Raw genomic sequence first — 22407 nt, 5'->3', positions numbered from 1 at the left:
TACTCTTTACTCATTTTTTTCTCTACTAATGGCTAATAACATTTGAGGGATAACAAGGTTCCCTGGAAAGTTTTTAGGGTTTTGAGTTAAAGACAGTGCCTCTGTATTGAGAGTTTAATGCACAAAAAATACTCATATAGAAAATAAGATAGATAAAAACGAATTACTTGTTGTATAGTTATGTATTACAACAGTGACTTATGATTGTAACTGTTTGGGATCCACTGCTTTAGTTTATAATTAAATCAAAATGCTTTTATTCAGTTCTCTGCAGTTTTTCTCCCACCCTGATTGTATATAAAGGTGGAGTTGTCAAAATTAAAATAACTTTTTGTGACCATAAACCAAAGAGACATCTCATAAAGTTCTCAAAAGATCAAGTTCATTAGCAGTGTGATTTTAGATTCTGACTGAAACATATGGTCAAGTAAAAAGCATTGACCAAAAACACAATTAGAGTATTTTTAAATGTGTGTCCGATGAGGTTGCAGACTTTTCCAAACTGTTGTGCCCTGTGGAGGGAACTAAAAAGAGATTGATGACATAGAGGGAGAAAGAGAGAGAGAGAGAGAGAGAGAGAGAGAGAGAGAGAGATCACAGTAACTGATGGGCTTTGTCCCAAACTGTCCCCTGAGGGTCTTTACTTTTCCCTGGCAGATGCATATTGTGTACTCTGATTGGGCGGTGGGCGGTTTGTTTACATCTCTAATGGGCTAAAATGAGAGAGCACAATGATGATTAACCATCCCACCACTCTGCACATAATAATCCGGTATTAAAAATGTATGCATGCATCCTAGCTCAGTGTTTTATATGATTCACCTGAAGATAATCCTTGGTGGTTTCTTCACACCAGCCTCTGCATCATCACATTTAATTTCAGAGTCTCCATATGGAAAGACTTTAGCTGTGACTGATTTACAGCGGTGCTGATTGTGTTACTGTCTCCACTGTGGGTGGGGAGATAATGGCACTAAGGTTGAAACCTATAGTTAGAAGAGCAGTCTTCCCTATCCAACTTCTAGTTCATATAATTTCTTTAGAGTTAAATTATAGTGAAATTTAAGTATTCCTCATTTGGATGGCCCTCCAATACTTTTGGAGACCTCAGAGCTCTCTACTCCTTTATGGTTTGGTATGTTTGATGCTGCTGAGGTAATGCTCAGGTGGCTAGCCGTAAAATAAAGTGTAATGAAAGGCTAGTTAAGCTTAGTCAAAGAAGAAGAACCCATTTTTGGCACTGATTAATAGTTGGTATAACAGCTTGTTTTGAAGTCCTGCAATGGTTTCTAAGTTCACTGGTACTGAACCAGTCTAGCTGATCACACATCTGCTATAAAGCTCGGTGACTAAATCTTTGTAATTCAGTCCAAAAAATTTAGATTGTTGGTGCTAACAATACTAATATTACTATTTTACTGTATTACCCACCCCTGAAGTATTTATTAAACCCACAAGCGGGTTGCACATGTTGTACAGTATGTCAGGTATGTCGGGCTGAAAGTTTAACACCAAACAATCAGATAGTTCTACTCTGTTATGCATTCTAGTTACTCCAGGAGTAGACAGAACATTCACTTCCTCTCTTTTTTATTTTTCTCTCATACTCTTCCTGTCTTTTTTACCATCTCTTTTTTTCACTCTTTCTTCCTTCTTTATGTAGTCATCTTTAATTCCTGCTGTACCTGTCTCTTTCTATGCTTTACTGTTGCTTTCCTCATTTCTTCCTCCCTTTCTTTGGAATTGGCATGGGGGTCTTACTGGCATACCATCCATCTTCCAACCCGAAAGCCAGATCTGTTAATTTTTCAGTTTTAGACCTAAGTGTTCATTGGTTTCAGACACAAGTCTAGGGTTTGTGTGAATACAAATGGATGTGAGAGTAATGGTAAAAGGTCAGTCATGTTATGTTCACAAATATAGACTGAAAACAGCACTGTGTTACTTTAAAACAAAGCAGGGATCTGTGTAAGTTGGGGCATAATGCTTCAAGCAATAATAAGACTATGAAATATAACCCAGGTAGATCAGTTTGAGTAATAGATCCAGGGATGTGGAAGCTTTTCAAATGGCAGTTCAAGTGGAAGTTGACTGGAAGACTGGATTCAACATGTCTACAAAATTGTCATGGCAGTAGTTCTGTTTGCTTTTTGTCACAATTACTAGATCAGCAGTAGAAATACTAAAAAGTCTTCCAAGAATGTGAGCGTTTATGCATTCATTTAGCCAGTCCAGCATCTTAACTGATGACATGGCAGTGCCTGGTGTCTTGAGCCAATTTCAACCTTTTTTTCTTTTGCCGGATGACTACATATCTTTTTGCCAAATCCCAGTGTGGAACTTGGCACATATGCCCGCTGTGTCAATGTTTGTGAATTTCCCATTAAAATGAATGAGGGGAGATGCATTTATTGATGCATTTCTTTTTGCCAGTTTAAATGTGATTAAAATAAACAGTTTGGATACATCAAATCATTGAATATCGCCCACTTGAGTCTAGTTGTCTTCGAGAAATCCTTAAATTCAGTTCAAGCTTAATGTACAATTTGGGTTTGGATGGAATATGTTCTCTGGGTTTTGTTTTTTCCGGCTATTTAGACCTGTCAACTCCTCTACAACAGACCCCACCATGACTCCACCTCAGAACATGCTATAAAGTCTGGTCCGGTCCAACACACACCCTTGGCATGCGAGCTGTCCATCTTAAATGTGTAACCAGAGACGGGTTGCTTCTGTTTTTACCTGCCTGGTGACAACCCTGGGGTCAGGTCAGGTCAGTCAGTTTGTCTCTATGGCAGGGCCGGGATCAGAGGTCAGAACTCAGAGATTGGAGAAGCAAGACTTGTGCTTTCGGTTCAACCTGCTTGTAACTGGAGCAGTTGATAGTATTTAGAAAGTGAAACAGTTTACTGTTTTTAAAATTCAATTCAAAAATATATAACGATTTGATTTTTTCCTCATCAGTGTATTCCAATTAGACCATTGTTTTTGGCTCAAACTATAAGCTGATTTATCGATTCGTCATTTGAGAGAACATTCATTAGTTCCTTGATCAGTTTCGAGCAAAATGTCAAATATTTGTTGATTTCAGCTACATAGATTTAAGGATTTGCTACTTTTATCTACTTTATAATTGTAGAATGACTATTAGATAACAGCCCTCCCATCATGCAACATCTAAGTCTCTATTTATACCCAGAGTACAATTAGAACAGCAAAAAATGATCTACTACTAAGACATATGATTGCATGCTTGCAGCAGCATGTTGTAATCAGTTCTGGTTAGTCAGGCTGCCAGTAATCAACAATGTAGTATTAATCAGTACATACTTTGTACATTCAATCTCAACATGCGTTACATGTATACAAGGGCTCGACTACATTGACCGAACCAAATCTGTTTTTCTGTGAAAAGGCTAACTGCATTCCTTGTCCTGCAGAAACCTCAGCTAAAATGTTCCAGCTTTTTATTTAATATCAAGTGACAGTTTGTTTGGTATCCATTATGCCTAAAAATGTTTCAGGACATTTGAGACCAAGGAAAACTACCGGTAATGCAGTCAGCACTTCAAAATCCCCCAACTTCCAATCCCCTCAATTTCCTGAAATCTTAACTCTAAATAAAAAATAAGTTGCTGCAGAGCTTTTGTTGGGATATGTGGGTGCGGCCAACAAGCCTCATCTGTTTCGCGTGTTACAGAACAGGGTCGTTTAGAGGATAAATGGAGCTCATAGGTATTTCAGCGACGTCTGTGTCTAAAGTTGTAGTGTACTGTATATATGCCATGTATAACACACACACACACACTCACTAGTCAGGTCCTGTCAGGGCAGACAGTGAGAATAGCAAGCAGCTGCAAATGGTAATGTGGTCATGTGGCATGCGTGGTGTGTGTGTGTGTGGTGCACAGCGGGTGGTAAACACCCTCTTACCCCTCTTTAGTACCACCTCGCCTGCCTGACTGACGCCTATTGGTGTTAGTGTCATCGCTGCTTCTGCTCCACAAAACTTTATTTTGTGGATTCACCCATAGACACAGCGGTGAGTCGAGTGTGGGTGTTGATACAGAATGATTTGTAGTTTGCATGCTTTAGACTGACAGCAACTGATTCCTTAGAATGTGTGTGTGTGTGTGTGTGTGTGTGTGTGTGTGTGTGTGTGTGTGTGTGTGTGTGTGTGTGAGAGAGAGAGAGAGAGAGAGAGAGAGAGAGAGAACGAAGAGATAGTGTGTGATTGTTTCTGGACCATTTGCCTCTTCTGGAGCTGGGCCTACATAAACGTAACCATGCTTCTGATGAAATACTGTAGTGTGTGTGTGTGTGTGTGTGTGTTTGTGTGGTAAATGAACAGGTGCACTGGTTGGGTGGTCTGCAGTGATGCGAAGTGCCTTCCTACACACAAACATCCTGTAATGAGCAGAGTGAAGTAAATGTTGATGAGACTGATCATAATATTTACATAATGCTGCCATGCTGATAACTTTAGTGTATGTGCGTGTGCAGTGCATATGCATAGGGCTGCAACTGATGATGATGATCATCATCATGGACTATTTTATGTTTTTTATTTACTTTTTGAGCAGTTGATCCATCATTTAGGCCAGTAATTCTTAAAGCTTTTCATGTCATTCCCAGATATTGTCGCAGAGTCCCCTATCTGATAAGAATTAAACTTTTATATGTTTTATCACAGAAAGTGCTTGAAACACATGATCAAAATAGTTTAAAATACATTCTGTATTGGTGTTACTTAAAAATAATGATTCTTCTTTTGCAGGGGACCCCCCTCAACGAGCCCTGGGGGTCCCTGGTCTGTCCTTTAAGAGCCACTGATACAGGGCCCTGACACACCAGGGTCAGCCGTCCTGGGCCTCAGTGTAGGGGCCATCAGTGAGTGTCCGTGGCTCCAGTTGTTGCAGTGTGTCCCACACAACTAGCACTGGCATCAGCCCTTGTCAGCAGCTTTTTAGGTGATTGAGTTTACAGAAATGGTGGTGTCCGATCAAATGTTTGCCTCCACCTCTTCGCCAGTGCTATTTGTAACCTTTTATCAGACATATTCAGGATCAGAGTTGGCTTTACTAGATTACTCAGAGGGAAAATTGCCTTTTACATACTGTTATAGCAAAATCCCAAATTGTCAAATGTTTATAATTTTTGCTGTATAAATAAATTGAATAATTAAGTGAGTATCAAAGCAGAGATTACATTTCTGTCGGTCAACAAATGGATTTGCGTAAGAGCACCTTCTTTTTTTCATCAATACAGAGAAGTATCATTTAAAATTATTGTTATAGCAATGCCAATTTGAAAAAACATACTTTTTTATGCATGCAACAAAAATGTAAAACTTGAATTTGAAACTTCATATAGGGAAAAATAAAGCGGATGATGTAGGGGCAGGCTGATAGTTATCAGTGTGATGATTCACGTCATGTGTGGTATTTGAGGTAATTGGCTGTGAGCGAGGAACTCACATTCTTGTAACTGTTATGTCAACATGTCGAGTGATTATTTGATAGCAAAAAAACACATCTTAGTTTTTCACCTGGCCAATAGCACATCATTGTGTCAGTGCCTTATGTTTGTTGCTACTTTGTCTACAAGGTGAGGAAATATTTGCAGTACACAATGAATCAGTTTCTGTAAAATATCTGTCCATCCTTCTTGCTGTGACACCTGCTGACAGGATGTACTGTCCTCTTCTTGCAGATGTCTTTACTACCATTCAGATACATTCACAGCCAACACCCTTTGGGTACATTCACAGCCATTTCTTAAAGCTGTCTGCACAAATTCTTGAATGCAGAAACTGTGAACAGAAATATGATGCATGTCAAGAAATATCCAATGTCTGAGCTCATTGTGTGCATGAGTCTTGAGTTGACTATTTGTGGGATAATGTTTTCGTCCTTTGTTGGGAGGACTGCTTACTGTGCTGGTGTGAGAGCTTGCTGAACAGAGCCTAATTACATGTCAGTGTGTGAAACCATTGTATTTGTCAGATTCCGTTTCTGCTAGATCTTATTTTGAAATTCTCAGTGTTGTAATAGTATTTAATGTTGTAGTATTAATCCATTTCTCAAACTACGCTATGTAGGCCCTTGAATGTGTGGGAATTAGGCCTGGAAAGACCTGGATAAGTCCTTGAATTTGATGTTTAAGAAGGTGTAGGAACCCTGTCACAATTGAAGAGAACAATTAGTGCATGAATCAAAAAGAACAGGGTATTGATTGAGGTTACAATTTATATAAACCATCCTCAAATGTGTAAAGCAGTAGCATGAAATGACAAGTGTGGCTGTAGCATTAATACAGTGAGGACTTAGGGCTATTTTTCAATCTGAAGTTCTAGTTTTGCAGATAAGAGTGATAATTATGATCACTCAATAATACTAACAGTTGTTTTCTCTAAATCAGAGCCAATCTGCCAGCTGAAGATGTGAATTAATGTCATAAAAGTCATAAAACAATCATAGAATGATGCACTGACAAAACACAACGGATAAAAAGGAACATTACAGGATATTTAGCTGTTTAAGGTGAGCTACAATCAGTCAGACTCCTTCATCCTATCAGACAGAGTACAGAACTGAAACAAATTTGTTCATAACATAATAAGAATGGACTTTGATGCCACGCAAACATGTGCAGAGCATAGAGCTGTAGGCGAGTGTCTGTGCCACACTAGTTTCTTTCTGTCTCCAAAGAGCCTTTGACATTATTGTCCACAGCCTGAAAAGACTTTTCAAATTGCCTTTCTCATCTCTCTGTGTCTCTCCTAGACATCCTTTATTGAGGCTCCTCTGTCCTGTGTGACCCCCTGACACAGAGAGGTATGACCACACACACACACACACACACACACACACACACACACACACACACACACACAAACAACACACCCTTTAAATGGGGACGCAGAGGCTAAATCGAAGCATTCAGTTATGTTTTTGTGTTTCCTGTCTTGGCAGAATTTGTTGGAGGACTGAGAGTGTGTCTTCCGGTTCTGTGTCTGTGCATTTGGAGCAGTGTGTGTTCCTTGTGTGTTTGTTTCCGTAAAGCTCAGCAAATGTCAGCCATAATAAAACACCATGGTGCAACAGCAGTGTGCATCACCACCCACACAAACAGAGAACAGCACGCTTGCAGTCAGTCAGCTGTATATACCACCCCACTTCCGTTCCCTTCTCTTTCAGTCTCTCAGCATCGACACTTCACTTTCCATAGCTGAGCTACAAAGAGAAAACTGAGCACAAAAATCAGTCATCTGTCAGTCACCTTAGAGTTTCCACTGAGCGAGTGGGGTTTTTTATCGAAACTGGAAACATATAGACATTTTCACTGCTCATTCAAGAATACAGTTTGTTTTGTGAGTAAAGCTCTTTATATCAGTATCACCTGAACATATGATGCAGTTGGTGTTTTGAGGCCATAATCATTTTGAGAGCAACATGTTAGTAAAGCAATTACTTTGCTACTCATCCAAATAATGTAATGACTATGTGGTGTAATAGCAGAAACAATTAGACAGTTGTCAAAGCTGAAACACTTGTACTTTTTGCCATGCTTACAGTCTGGCTTGCATGAGTGCAGTGTTGGTCTGTCAGTCTGTCAGTCATTCGTTCCAGGCTGAAATATTTCCCTAAATGTTAGATAGATTGCCATGAAGTTTAGTCAGATGATAGAACTAAATACGGAATGCAAAGATCCCCTCCAATCAGTCCACTGAGAATTGCTTTGCTTGGCACATACACCAAAAGTTGTCTAACTTCCAGGTTTAATTCCTGCTTCTGGAGCTCAGTGAATATGCACAGTAGTGTTTCTCCCAGTGGCCCTGACTAGAAACTTACTCACTTAGAACTGTGACGACATCCAGATCTAACTTATCTGGACAGTTTTGCAAAACAAAACCTGCATGGATAAAAACTAAAGACAGATAGGAGTCAATAGTATTATATATGAATAAATACCTACAAAAATAAAGACTTTCACATCAGACTTAGCTGTACTTCATGATTTGTGCGAGGATGGTTGCTATGGTAAATATTGCTGAACATCAGCATGTACGTAAGTATTGACATTGTGACCACGTCAGCGTGCTGATGTTAGCATAGCAAGGGACTACTGAGCCTCAGTACAGCCCCACAAAGCGTCACACATCTTTTATAGTTTGTCATTCTCCTCACAAGGACAGAACTTTAAAAAATCAGATCGCTGATTTCCTGATGAGCTGCGTTTAGGTTATCATGATGTTTGTTGATAGGAGAGGATGCAACTCGCTTTTGATGCCAAAACCCATAAACCAAAAAGTGAATCTTCAACTTTCAGCCACTGATAAGTGCTGGTATGATGTTATCTTTGATGACATGACTTTGATGAATGAGAAATAATTAAATAAATGTAATACTTAATTACAATGGTAACAGACATGGCAAAGATGTTATTCTTTTAAAACATAATATTTAAGAAAAAAGCACTAAGTAAGCCTAGAACTGCTTCAGCAGATGTGTGTTTATTATTACCAGCAATATTTGACTCAATATTTTATTATTTGAGTGGATTTTGGTCAGGTAGCTGCAGGTGCACCATTCATTTGGGAAGCAGGGATCAGACAGAACTGTTTAATTGTGGACTTTCTGCAAATGTCCAAATGTTTGGATCCATTCCCTGTGATCAACCTTTGTCTTAGACGCAGTGAACTGGAAACGGCAGCCAAGCTGTTTCTGCCCTCTGACATAGTTGGGGGTAATTGCAGGAAGAAGGTTTATAGCTTTCAAGCTTTCAGAGTTAAAATAGGAAGCAAACCTCACAGACCAAATGTTCCTCCCTGTCAACTATACACAGACAGACAGACATAGACAGACAGACAGGGTGTAGTTATCAGTAAGGACAGGCTGGAAATAACTTTTTTTCTCACCATGGGAGTGCAGTGTGGTAACTGGTGAGACTTTTGGAAACAGTCGTAGCTCTTACTTAACTCATGTAACATCCAATCCAAGCAGCTCGTCAGTGAAGTCGTAATTAGCATCAAGAAAAGCTCTCAGCAACAAACATTTCATTGACTCACATGCAACCACCTGTTCAACTGCCTTCTTTCATGGCTGGCTGTCCTTTAAAGGAATAGTTCAGCATTTTGGCAAACAAGCTTAGCTGCTCTGGCCAACTCCTGGTAACTTTAGGTCAGCATAAATACTGGAAACAACACTGACACGAAGAAAATCTGCACAGCACATCAGAAGATCACTGCTTAACATGTCATATTGTTTGTTTAATCCAGACCAAAACATGCAGGGTGGTCAATCTTTTCATATAACTCTTCTCCAGAAAACCAGTACGGACATTTCCCAAAATTGCAAACTTAACACTTAATCTTCAATCTTTTTTAAGGACATCTTGATAACGGAGGACAGTTTAGACAGGAGGACAGATACTCTAAGCATATCATGGTCAGGGTCTGCAACTGTTGTTGCCCCCCCCCCTGCTATGAGAGGATCTGTACGTTAGTTTGGAGGTGCATTCAGATATATGTATACAACGTCTGGCAGTCTGTGTCATTATAGGGTCACATTATGGTGCTAGCAGCGAAAATGTTCTGTCGCAGTGCAGCATGAAAGCTTTATTTTTATGTAAATGTGCTTGGATGCATAGATACAGGAACCAGTAACAAAGGATCTCAAGCAAGCTGGTTCTAGGAATTAGTGGAACTGCGCCTCAACCAACCAAGACCAGCTCCATTTCTTTTGAAGATCCAGAGCCGCAATGCCATTTAATCTTTTTACAGCTTTGGGATCCTTATTGTTTCTGTAATACTAGATAATGGAAGCTAAAGACAATTCTTAAAAGGTTTTACGGGCAGCAGTTACTAATCAGCTATTATAAGAATTGATTCATTAATGATGTCATTTTTAAAGTGTATAAACTCCAACTTTTCATGGTTACAGCCTTTTAAATCTGAGGATTTGCTGCTTCAACTGTTCTTGTGTGATCTGTAATGGATATCTCTAATTTAGACGCTTGGTTGCACAAAAAAAGAATTTGATGCCGTCTCCACAGACAGTTTTTCTCTGTTTCCTGACATTTTACACCAATAGTTGCAGCCCTTAAGATATTATCTAAAGAACATTAAAGCACAAGGGAAATTAACCTATTTGTCAAGCAAGTAGGCAATATAATAGAGCATACTTGCTGTTTCTTGTAGTAGTAATGAGCAATGAAAAAACCCGCCCATTTACAGCTGCGTGCATGAAATGTTTGTTGAGGGAAGAGACGGCTGGTCCCTTTGTCCAAATATCTGAATGCACTGTAACAGCTGTCCTAAGCTCCTGATGTATCCTGATGTAGATTCCAATTTTAATCAAATTTATTTGATATCTTCACACACACTTTTGCTGTATGAGCAATTACGATGGAACTTAGAGTCGAGTAACATGAGATCTCCTCTGACAGAAGTTGTCTAATGTCTTATTCAAGGGCACTTTGAAGAGGTGGCAATTGTCCACAGAGCACATTGGGATTAGAGGAAAGAAAGTTGCACTTAACTGGAATCAAAAAACCTGTAGCATGTGTTTGAGTGTGAGGAAAAGCAATGAAACAGCTGTATAAAGATGTGTGGCAATGTGAGAGGGAGTGTGTGTGTGTGTGTGTGTGTGTGTGTGTGTGTGTGTGTGTGTGTGTGTGTGTGTGTGTGTGTGTGTGTGTGTGTGTGTGTGTGAGGGAGAGAGAGTGACTGAAAGAAAGGAGGAATCCTTCTTTTGTCTGGATGGAGCATGAAGTCTCCTGGGAAGCATTCAAATCCTCTCTGGAATGTGTGCATGCGTGTGTGTGTGTGTGTGTGTGTGTGTGTGTGTGTGTGTGTGTGTGTGTGTGTGTGTGCGTGCAAGTGTCAGTTTCTTAGAAAATCCATGTGTGTTTCTGGGTATGTGTGTGTTGGGGGGTTGGCTTGTCACTGCATTTGTATAAGGAATGCAAATATTTGTCTGTGTGTGTATGTGTCTGCAAATGCATGTGTGTTTCAGTTTTGTGTGGTGTAGTGTAACAGTTACCATGGCTACTGATATCCTCTGGTGTTTTCTGAGTCACCTGACAGCAGTGGTTGACAGCTTTCTTTCTTTCTTTCTTTCTTTCTTTCTGTCTTTCTTTCTTTCTTTCTTACTTTCTGTCTTTCTTTCTTTCTTTCTTTCTTTCTCACAGTCATGTAGTCTGTGAAAGTCCCATGTTCCCGTCTCTCCCTGTTTGTCAGTTGTTAAGTTGTCTAAATGCCAGCCCACAGGTCAGATTTCATCAGCTGTTCTCATTAATGTGTTTATTTACCAGGCACTCAACTCATCCTCTGGTGGCCCTGAATTTGACTCTCAGCCTGCCTGTAATTTGTGTGCGTGTGCTGTTGGGTGTGTTGGTATGCATACAGTAGACCTGAGTGTAAAAATAAAAGTTATAGTTACTCAGTGCCATGTTTAACAGTATCAGGGTTGTGTTTTCCATGCAGTTTCTTAATTATAAGTCATTTTTTAAAAAGTTGAACAAATCCCATCCATCAGAAACAAAGACGACATCTCAAGAATCGATTGCTGTTGGTCTTTGAAGTTGTTGTCGACCATGTTTCCTGTGAAAGCCCACCAACGGAAATGCACGAGTCAACTCCAAACAATGCTCATTCAAGCACAATGTACAAGATGAGGACTGCGGATGAAACCAATGTTTTAGCCAACTCATACACCAAACAGGAAAAGTTATAGTGTATTTTGGCTAAAACAAATACATTCATTGATTCAAATCATTTCATTTTGTCATTTAACTAGAGCTTTAAAATGTTTTACTGTGTTTAGAGTCTCTCAATACTGGGATGAAAAGCCTGGTTCTGAGTTTTCTTGCTGTTTTGTGTTTTGTGCAGGATGGTGATGGAGGAGGGGGTGCAGAGAGACAGAGGTAGGGGGACCCCAGCAACACCAGGAGCAGAGGCCAGACAGATTTTTGTGGAACTTGGTGAGTGACCTTGTCTCCTAATATAAGCCATACATAGTCTCTGCAAGGTGCCCAGAGTGGATTTTTCCTTTCCAACCATGTGGATTTCACTTCATCAGTACCTGACAGAGTCTTTCTTTTCATCATAGGGGAGCAGAACTTTGATGCCATATGTCTCTCTACATATCGAACAGCCTGCAAGCTCAGATACATACAGAAGAGATGCAACTGTAAGTCAACCCTGGTCACCTTCAGCATGGCAACATTAGTCAGAGAATGACATGACAATTTGAATTTCAGTCTTGTGCTTCTTTTTTGAGGAAGTTATCGTAATTTTTTTGTTCAAATATGTCAAGAATTTACTGACTTTCTCATTCCAGTGCATCTGATCGACATATACAATGTGATAGAGGCGGTGCGGGACGCTGGTCTGAATGCTGTAGAGCTACACGCCGGCATCTCTGTGATCCGACTGGAGAACTTGGTGTCCTCCCTGTTCAACCAGCTCAGCAAGCGCCTGCCCACCACACACACCATCAACCCACGAGAGAGCACTGTTCTGTTAGTTGAGTTCTTACTGGCCACCGTTGACAGGTCAGTACAGAGTAAGCTGTCGATCCTTAAGAAGGGAAATTGTGTTTTTTGTTAGCCAGCTTTCCACTTTGACATCCAATTGCTTAAGGTTAACGTCATATGTGTTTCAGTGAACCAGACAGCCGTTTGACGGTGCTCTCTGTGAAGGCGATGCTGTCCATGTTGTGTGGAGGGAAACTGGTTGATAAACTCCGTTGTAAGTACAAGTTAATACCATTGCAACCGACATGGAATCGGTTTCAGATTAGTGATTTTACATTTAAAATCAAGTTACCTTTCACAGAAAGGCCTTGGTTATAAACACAGAGATAAATATGATATATTTTTTGTACTGTTATACACGTAAGTGCAGTATTGACATTGCAATGCACTTTAATTAACATTACCGTAATTAAAATGTTAATACACATGTTAGATTAATTTTGCTTTTGTTATTTACAATGTTAAATCATTTGTGTGTGTTGCTGACTGAGGTGTTCACTGCAACGTTTGCATTTTTTATTTACCATCATTCATTCATTTTACTACACAACATCACACTCTGACATATTGCAATACATTTTACCCACATTTGTACCGTGTTTATGAGAAATAACTCTTTCTTGTGAGTTTCTTCATATATGAATAAATGTCACAAATGTGCCACCTTGTGGAAATTGTGGGTCAATGCTGCTGTTTGCTTACGTTAACTTGCCCACGATTTGAATAAAGGGGCACTATGCAGTTTTGGTGCAGTTTTGGAGAATAAATTCAAATATACACACACACACACACACACACACACACACACACACACACACACACACACACACACACACACACACACACACACACACACACACAAGAATGTAACTGAATAAACTTAGTGTCCCCACAAATTCTGTTTGAAGCTAGAAAGGTGGCAGAGTCCGCCAAATATTAACAAAATGAACAGTATGAAATTGTGTTGACCTCTAAGGTTTCAGTTTGTTTATTCACTTTGAACATAGATTACCAAACCATTAAACCAAAAATAAATTGAATCAATAAACCACTAAAATGTAGGTTAGGAATTTGGTTATTTGGTCAGGGCTAGGGTAGTGTGCATGAAGTTAGGGTTGGATACAGTTATTTATTTGATAATTATGTTTGTATGTGTGTGGGTGTGTCTGTGTGTGTGTGGGTGTGTTTGTAGATGTGTTTTCTCAGGTATCTGACTCTGGTGGCGTGTTGGTACAGTCCAAGTTTGATGGTTTTCTGAGAGAGGCTCTCAAGCTGCCAACCGCTCTACATGAGGGACCGTCCTTTGGCTACACACACACTTTAGCGCGCTCATGCTTCCCACAACACGTACGCTCAAACACCTCATCTGTCAGATCTACAGTGTTTTCCTCTACAACCCAGTTTATCTACCCAGGGTTAGTGAAACTGAATGTGAATCTGGTTTCATGAAGAATTTTGTCTTTTGTTGCTGTTGTCTCTGTAGAAGAGGGTGATGCTCAACATGTTCCTGGATATTGTAGCTGATCCTCCTCAGTGTCTTGTGTGGCTGCCTCTCATGCACCGCATGGCCAACGTGGAGAATGGTACACACACCTACACACCGCAGACTTACACATAAACATATTAGCTTGCCAATTTTATTGGCTGATATTCACTTGGACTCCAGTAAATTGCAGCAATACCTGTTTTTGTATCCTGAAATTTTACATTCAGTCTCCAGTTTCCAAAATCTTTTTTTTTTTTATGTTTTATCACCAAAATATTGATATATATTATATATATTAACAATTTCTATTGGTATTAATAGGTATTGATAAAAATAAAGCAATTTACTGCCAAATCGTGTTATTTATAATCAGATTTATTTCAAATATTGATATCAATGTAGGCCTGAAAAGTCCAATTTTATTCTGGCTCTAATTCCATCTCCATCTTGGATTTCCTGACCTTTCCCTTTTTTCTCTTGATCAACCTGTGCTGACAGATTTTGTGTGTCCTCTGTCTCTCTGTCAGTCTATCACCCCGTCTCATGCTCCTACTGTCGTGGCAACGGTATGACGGGCTTCCGCTATCGCTGCCTCCGTTGCCGGGGTTACCAGCTCTGCCAGAACTGCTTCTGGCGTGGCAACGCCAGCGGCTCTCATAGCAACAAGCATCAGATGAAGGAGCACTCATCCTGGGTGAGTCACTGTGTGAGCCTTCATTCATTACACCAGGTGTGCGTGCCCTTGGACCTCCATCTTTGTAAGGACTGTTATGAACTAACTATGACCTTTACAGTGCAGCATGAGGGTTAAGACAGGTTGTAGGGTTCGTGTTAGAATCAGGTTTAGTTTAAACTGATCAAGATTAAGGTTTAAAACAGTTTGTTTCATAACAACACTCATTATAAACATGCAACAGATCATTACACTTTATCTAGAAATTGTAGGTATATAAGTGTCAGTAGCCAGACAGAGGTGTATTTCCTTTCAAATACTGTAAACTCTTTGCTAATTATGATGTGTTTATTTGAGGAAAAAAATCTTTAAAATGATAAAATATTCCCAAAAAGTTGCACTAGCCTGAGGGGAAAATGTTTTCAATGAAGAAATTATGTATTAATAGATGGAAACATAGTTGTTGAATTATTCATCATCCAGGCTTGGCATAATTTGTCTTATTAATGTTTCAGTTTCAGAGAAAAATCTCCTCAAAAGTGCAGCTCCTGCCTGTCCAGTGGAATCCTCTCATCTCAGTCAACTCATCCTAATAATCTTCAGCAGGCTTTACATATTAATTCAACAGCGTTCAGTTTAAGACTTTATTTTATTTTCAGTTTATCTGCTTATCTTCAGTGTTTCATACACAGAAGCTTACTGTTACACCAAAGAAACTCAGTTACATCTGCCACTCCAGTTTAAACACATTCATTCATCTATTCATTCATTCAGCCTTTATTCAAATCTTGAAAAGTCATTGAGGGCAAGCCCTCATTTTCAATGATGTCGAGAAAAAAAAGCAAACAGAATAGGTGCAAAAATGTGACAACAGACAGAAACAATGAAGATAATAACAAATGTCACAAAGTTCATGTCTGTTTGCTATCGTGTGTGTGTGTGTGTGTGTGCGCGTGTGTGTTTGTAGAAGTCGCCGGCGACAAAACTTGGTCGAGCCCTGAGCAGGACTCTGGGCTGTGTGTCATCTAGAGAGCCCCCTCATCCAATATACCCAGAGGAACCTGAGATGACCCTCAACCTCGCCAACATAGTGTAAGTCCTCAGGACACTCACACACTCTTATGTTTTAACACAAGAGTTGCTTATAATTGGTCTAGTCAAAGAAAACCAATGTAAGATGGTTCAGTCCAAGCAGAGCCTAACATCAGCTTATATATGATACCTATAACTATATGCTGTTATGTAACTGTGTATAAAGACGGATGACATGACAGCTCCCCAAAAGTGAAACCAAACCCTCTCTATTGCCCCCTGGTGGCTGTAAATGTATGATATTTATTGTCCCATTTAACTCACTTCCAGTCAGTTTGCCCAAAGTTGAAATCACTGAAGGAGCGGACTCGAGACAATCTTCAAGTATTTTAATAAAATTCAGTGTGCTGTATTTACCACCCATGACACATTGGTTGCTATTGAGCAAAAGCTTCATAGTCTTGCATTGAATGTAAATGGCGTTTATATCTCAATGCCATGAGTAGGAACAATATCAGTATTTGCTTTGGTATTTCCACATTAAAGGTTACAGACATAGGGCTTAACCTTATGATTAAAGTAGTACATCATTTGAACTTGTTGGTTTTTAATTACAAATTTCATTGAGTCATCAGCAAGAAAAACATTGTCTGGATCATACTGGCAGGATACTATTCCTCTGAAAGACTGTACACAGTTACAGAGAATATTAAAGAAAGGACATACAATGTTAAAGCTGCACAGGACACTAGTAAATGTTCAGCCAGGCAACACTTGATGTGAATGTTCACAACACTCAACACAGAAAACGGCGTTACAGAAAGTGAAACAGTTACTCCTGAGGAGCAAACTAAAATAACATTTGGTCCGTTATCACTGGTAGAGAAACGTGTTCACACAAAGTTCAGATAACACGAGACCTCAAAAGTCCCACCTCTATCGCCAACTACTTTGGTTGCTCCACCCCTTCTGGTGGATCAGCCTTGTTTGATTTTCCCAACCACGGCAGACTGGGTCAATACAAACCTCCCAACACTGGGCACATATTCAGGCCAGCACACAGAGACTGCACTTAGCACAGTCGTGAGTATGATTAAAATGATGCTGGGTCAGGATTATTTTCTGTGTTTCACTTCCCTTCAGTCTGCATTCTCACTCTTGTGCTCTTCTTCTGTCTTTCGCTGTCTCTGCTGATCTTTGCCCTGTCTGTGTTTGCTCAGACTAGTACAATCACTGTTGCATGATTGCACTCAAAAGCATGTGAGAGCGTGTTAGTATGTGAGTGTGAGTGAGAGAATGTGTTTTCTGATAGGCAGGGCTTTGTGGTGTATTGTTTTAATGTTGGTATTCTTCTGGTTTTACACTTTTAATAATATGAGTCTGATGCATTCTTTGTTTGTGTGTGCAGCCCTTCTCGTCCTATTAGGAACACCAGTGAGGCCATGTTGCTGTCCTCATCAGCGCCCGAGTCCTCCAAGAGGTACAGACCCCTATGGAAAAATACGAGTTTCGTGTTTGTCTTCTTATTAGAAGTGTGCAGATTTCTGGAGATTAGAAATAATGGGTTACATTGGTCATGAATTGCTTGAGTCAACAAAACATGTTGTTTTCTTAGCTTCCTTGATTCCCTTTTTCCTATTGTAATTTACTATTTTCTATATTGTAACTTTCACCCATTGCCAGTTTCATTTCACTGATTTGATTGGAAGAAAATGAAAATTGGGTGTGTTGTGCAGGAATAAGTAACAGTATGAGTCAAGGAAAGTAGAATTTAAGTGAACTGGCAACTATTTTAATAGACAGATAAGTAATTTATCTAATCGCATGTTCTAAACAGTTTTAGCTTTTGAATTGTTTTTATTTGCTGCATATTTGTTTTTTATGATTGTGAGATAAATGTACCTTTTTCTATGGAGGCTAAGAGAGCACATCATGCTGCAACACAAACTGTAGTCCCTATTTTCTGCTGTTTTGAAGTTATTCATTGAATTAGTCTTTTGATCTTGAGAAACATTGGAGGGCAGAAAACACCATTCTAACGACAGACATAGGTTCAGGATTTTATTGTCTCTTTTCTGATGAAGTCTGATATGAATATATTGCATTATATAACCAAATCAAAGAAACATGATCATGTTTGATGTATGCAGAGTAAATAGCAAAATAACAGTGATTTACTAAGACTGACAAAAATCATTATGAAAATATGTGGTAGCATTTTATGGTTGGAAGATAGATAAAATGGTTTGCTCCATAGCTAATGAGAATATAATTTAATCTGAATATTTATGTTTATGTCCTTTCCTGTCTGTTTTTCTGTCATCCAGTTTGTCAGCTGCTCAGCGTATGAATGAAGAACATGCTCTGATCGCTGCATATGTGAATCGACTCCAGAGCAGTCCGAGGTGAGAGAGGTGACACAGCAGGGGGTTACAAAAGGGAACAAGAGACCGTCTTGCAGTTGCATCACACGAGCCATGACACATGTTTACATGTTTAATGCTCTGACCATCACGTCTTAGAAGTCATTACTACATCATTACATTAAGAACTCAGTATGTATGGGCCAGACTGCACTCCTCTTCAAACTCACCCTTTATTTTGATCGAGACTACCTGTAAAGATTTGTGACTGTATCTTGCAGGCTTGTGATCCAACTGTATTAACAAAACCTGTCCACAAATAGACACACACTCATACATATTAACACTTGGCGAAGTACTCAAACTGCTTCTGTGTTAGTGTCCACATTAGGACCACATTTTGCCATGATGACACACTCAAAAACAGACTCAAGTTGAAAACACTCACAGCTAATGCTGTCAATGCTGGTAATCAAGGAGGTAGAAAAGAGAAGAACAATGTGCAGGAGCACAGGCCTAATCTTAGTCAGACTTAATCCACATTTGATCTTGTTTCAAGAGCAAAGATCAAGCAAAAATAAACAATCAATGTGTAAATAATGTTTATACATGACAAACTGAACTCATATTTTGCTGTCTATTGTGAACCAATGATTGAAAACCACTGTCCACAATCAGCCTCTGGGTCGTGTGTTTCAGTGAAACTTGATCTGCCCAGCATCCTTTTAGCTTCATTAAGTCACTGAATAAACAGTTTCACAATACCATCCAATAACATCCTTATCACCTGAAAGCAGTCCAGTCTTTCAGTGGGCTATACAAGGTTGGCATGTTTTCCTAATGTTAACCACATAGTGGCAACAGCATATAAGCCCCCATTTCTCACATTCTGACATATTCATACTGTAAATGAATCTTTGACAACTTAAGAAAATATAACTGACCATGAGTAAATGTTGGTAAATGTTGCTTTCAGTCAGATTTACTTCAGTGTCTCTCCTCTGTGTGTTACAGTAGTGTTAACAGTCCCAGCAGGCAAGATGAGGAGCACAAACTGATTGCCCGCTACACGTCCAGACTAGCAGAGACTGACGGCACAGGAGTGAGTCAATAACACCTTGTTTTCTCACAAACTGCAAATACATACATGTACACAGAGCTGTGTCACACAGTTGTAGGCGGATTCTCTTGGGTCTTAAAGTTCTAAACTAAAGTCTTCTAATTTTTAGATGACAATTTATCAACTCACAGTCTGTGCAAATCCACCAAATTTGTGTTTTTCAGGTGATACCAAAACGGAGCATCGACTTTGATGTTAACAAACAAAAGAGGGAGCTCATCGCTCAGCTGGAGTGCAAAAATAGGTAGAAATGTGTGAATAGTGGATGACATTTTCATTTTAATTCATCCCCTTTTAGTATGACTGCTGCTCTTCTTAAGTCTGTAATGTTGTAGTTGTGTTTGGGAATGTGTATATATATGTCTGAGACTGAGGTGCTACTGCAGTAGGATTTCTGTGTCCCTGCACTAGCTGTTGTACTGGTGTCCATGCCCAGTTTTCCTTCATGTTTATAGAAAACTTGAAATCATGTAGCGTGTCAGTTTTTACTTTACTTTTTATGATATTGTTTATGATATAATGAAGGCAATAAAAGATGTGCACTAACAATGGATGTAATGTTTGTCATGCACAAAACATTAACTTTCGCCTTTTTTGTTGTATGAAACACTGTCAACATGCTAGTTCCTAAAAGAAAGGTACATTCCTTCACAGTAAAAGTGCCCTGTGTGTATATTTTCATATGTCAAATGTTTGAGTTTGTGTTTTGTAAATCCAACATGTTCTTTCAGAAGTCGCAGAAGCATGCGCTTGTTGTTGTCTTTTTGCAGTCTGCTCAGTCATGTAATGCTCCCTCAGCCTCAGCTGACGAGTATGTTTTTCATTTCCCAGAGAGATCTTGGCAGAGATCAAGCGTCTCCGTGCAGAGCATGACGCAGCGTGCCAGTCCAGCCCAGAGAAGGGCAGCACCAACCCAACCCTGCTGGCCGAGCTTCGCCTGCTCAGGTAAACAAACACTCCACCATAGACCAGAAAATACCAGGAGCTCGGCAATGTGGTCTCCTACTGCACGGACTCATACAACAATGATTGTTTTCTTTGTTTTCAACCTTGTGTCTCATACCCACTGAAGTTATGCCAAAACCAACTTTTCAAAAACCATCAAAGGTTGACAGGCCCTTACCCCACATTTCCTGCATTGTGTGCCACAGTGTCAGATTTGGCGGGAAATCTGCCGTGTTGCTTTGCAGCACAGAGGGAGAGTGTGTTATGGCAGATGGTGGTGACAGATGGTGGATTAAGTGAAAGCCAATATAAATCCAACGTGTTTATGCTTTTTTGGTAAACACAAAAACTCTAAAGGAAGAGGAGGGAGACTTGATATAAATAATCCGAGGAGAGAGTTGCAGTAATGACTGTGTAAGAATTCTGGTAGTTTAAAGTGTGACAGAGGAACTTTGCTCTACTTTGTGATCATAACAGCCTTTAAACCTGCTGTGATAAACAGTGGCATTTGGACATACAGCAACAACATTACTTACCCACCACACCCACTGTTGTTTTGTTGGTGTTTTTAATCAAAAATTATAATAACCAAAAGTCAGACGATGGCCACTAATTACAAACTGAAGTTGTATTTTCTGTACAGCAACAGATTCAGATTTCATTTATCATGAAACATGAGTTAATCAACAAGACCATGGAGGAGGATTTCTAGTCAAAGAAAAAAGCAAAAGTGCTTATGTGGCAGTATTTCAGATTTAGAATAGGGAATGTGACAACATTGTTGAGGGAAAAGGAGCTGGTTACTTCACTAAGAAGTTGTAGATATGTTGTCCGCTAAATGCCTTCTAGGCTTATATCACAATATTGTCCCCCCCCCCAAATATCATCTGATAATATCTCATATTGCCCAAAGCCTAATTCCTTCATTAAAGAGCTCACTGTGTCTGCTTCTCCTTGCTGCATTACTCGAATAGTGTATAAAACATCTTAGAGTTCTTCAAACTGGTCCACTGTCAGCGAATGCTGAAAACAGCCATTGTCTTATTTTGTGGATGCATTTTTGATCAACGATAGCAGTAAGTGTGAAACTCACTGACAAACACCTTTTGAATCCTGTGACTACTTAAGAAGTCAACTCATGTTTCAGATATTAAATGCTTTTAATCTGAAACTGCAGCGGTAGGAAATGTTCAGCTTGCATTAGCAGTAAAATGATGCAGCGCTCTTCAAATATTGAGTGTCTTTTCTTGTAAAATGTCCAGTGTAATCTTTAACAGTGGTGTTGTCACAAGTTTATTAACTGGAGGTACAATTTCCTCTCATGCTATTCCTCCTTTAAACTGAGCATTATGCATTGTTGTGTCTTTTTAGATGGGGCAACTAGGTGGTGCCAGATTCAAAAGTTTTCAAATTCTGCACTTGGTGCCTTTAAGTCATGCAACTCACAAAATTCACTTGTTAGATCTTGTAAATGGTGTTCACTGGACTTTTTAACTACACTGTGATGAATGACTTTGCTATTATCTGACCAAATTGCATGCGCATGTAGTAAAAACTAACATAACGTTATTGACACACATTACACAGCTCCCTGTAAGTACAGTGTTTGATGGTGACTACCCTGAAATGACCAGCTCTCCCCTCCATCTTCTCATCTTAACAGCTGATACTGTAACTACTCATCCCATGAGTAATTTACCGCCATTACCCATAAAATTGCTATCTGGAGTTGTCCAATGATTTTACCTCTTGCAGCTCATTGCTGTCGTTCCTTTATAATTATTTGCTTCCATACCACAAAAGTATTATGATGTTTGTTCTCTCAACAGTGCCTGTGTACGTGTGCAGGACACTCTCTAAGGAGTACAGATTTATGATGAGACAGCATTATTTGAGAGAACCTCTGGGAAATATGTTAAATGATACAGATTAAATGGTCCCACTGTTGGAGCTTTGCTTTCGAATCATAATGACTTAAATCTGGAGTTACTGTGTGACTCAGACCCGTTTTACTTGTTTATTTACTCATTTATCCTACCATGTATTGGGGAGCCAAGAAGGAAAGAGAGGAGCTGCTTTAATGTCCCATCCAGACCACATACTGTTTGGGAAGAAAGATTGTAAACACCTCTGTATGTTTGTTACTCTGTTAGTTATGTACGCTGGTTCTTAAATCTTGTAAGTAGTAAGGATTTATCATTTGACAGTTCAGTTCTATTCCAGTTTGAATGCCTTGGTGGTCTCCATG

The 22407-nt window shown here is 39.5% G+C and overlaps 1 protein-coding gene across 10 annotated transcripts in view; it reads left to right on the top strand.

Moving 5' to 3' along the window:
* Positions 1-22407, top strand: part of dtnba (dystrobrevin, beta a) — a 44718-nt gene that overhangs the window by 1545 nt on the left and 20766 nt on the right. For 6 of the 10 annotated variants that reach the window (XR_005072552.1, XM_037086689.1, XM_037086686.1 and 3 more), the window contains exons 2-15: positions 6786-6836; positions 11894-11985; positions 12114-12194; positions 12345-12558; positions 12669-12754; positions 13733-13887; positions 14024-14123; positions 14554-14720; positions 15667-15791; positions 17140-17211; positions 18059-18136; positions 19109-19196; positions 19379-19458; positions 20046-20159. Coding sequence is in view for 9 of the 10 variants with exons in the window: in XM_037086689.1 (XP_036942584.1) it covers positions 11895-11985; positions 12114-12194; positions 12345-12558; positions 12669-12754; positions 13733-13887; positions 14024-14123; positions 14554-14720; positions 15667-15791; positions 17140-17211; positions 18059-18136; positions 19109-19196; positions 19379-19458; positions 20046-20159 (1451 nt within the window). In the remaining variant the exon portion in view is untranslated. Of the gene's footprint in view, positions 1-2687; positions 2774-6785; positions 6837-11893; positions 11986-12113; positions 12195-12344; positions 12559-12668; positions 12755-13732; positions 13888-14023; positions 14124-14553; positions 14721-15666; positions 15792-17139; positions 17212-18058; positions 18137-19108; positions 19197-19378; positions 19459-20045; positions 20160-22407 lie in introns of those variants that run through there. The other 4 variants (XM_037086690.1, XM_037086688.1, XM_037086684.1 and 1 more) reach the window with 3 other exon arrangements.

This window comes from Acanthopagrus latus, chromosome 22 (assembly GCF_904848185.1).
Source record: "Acanthopagrus latus isolate v.2019 chromosome 22, fAcaLat1.1, whole genome shotgun sequence".
NCBI classification, from domain to species: Eukaryota; Metazoa; Chordata; class Actinopteri; order Spariformes; family Sparidae; genus Acanthopagrus; species Acanthopagrus latus.
This window is presented reverse-complemented; position numbering and strand designations above follow the sequence as displayed.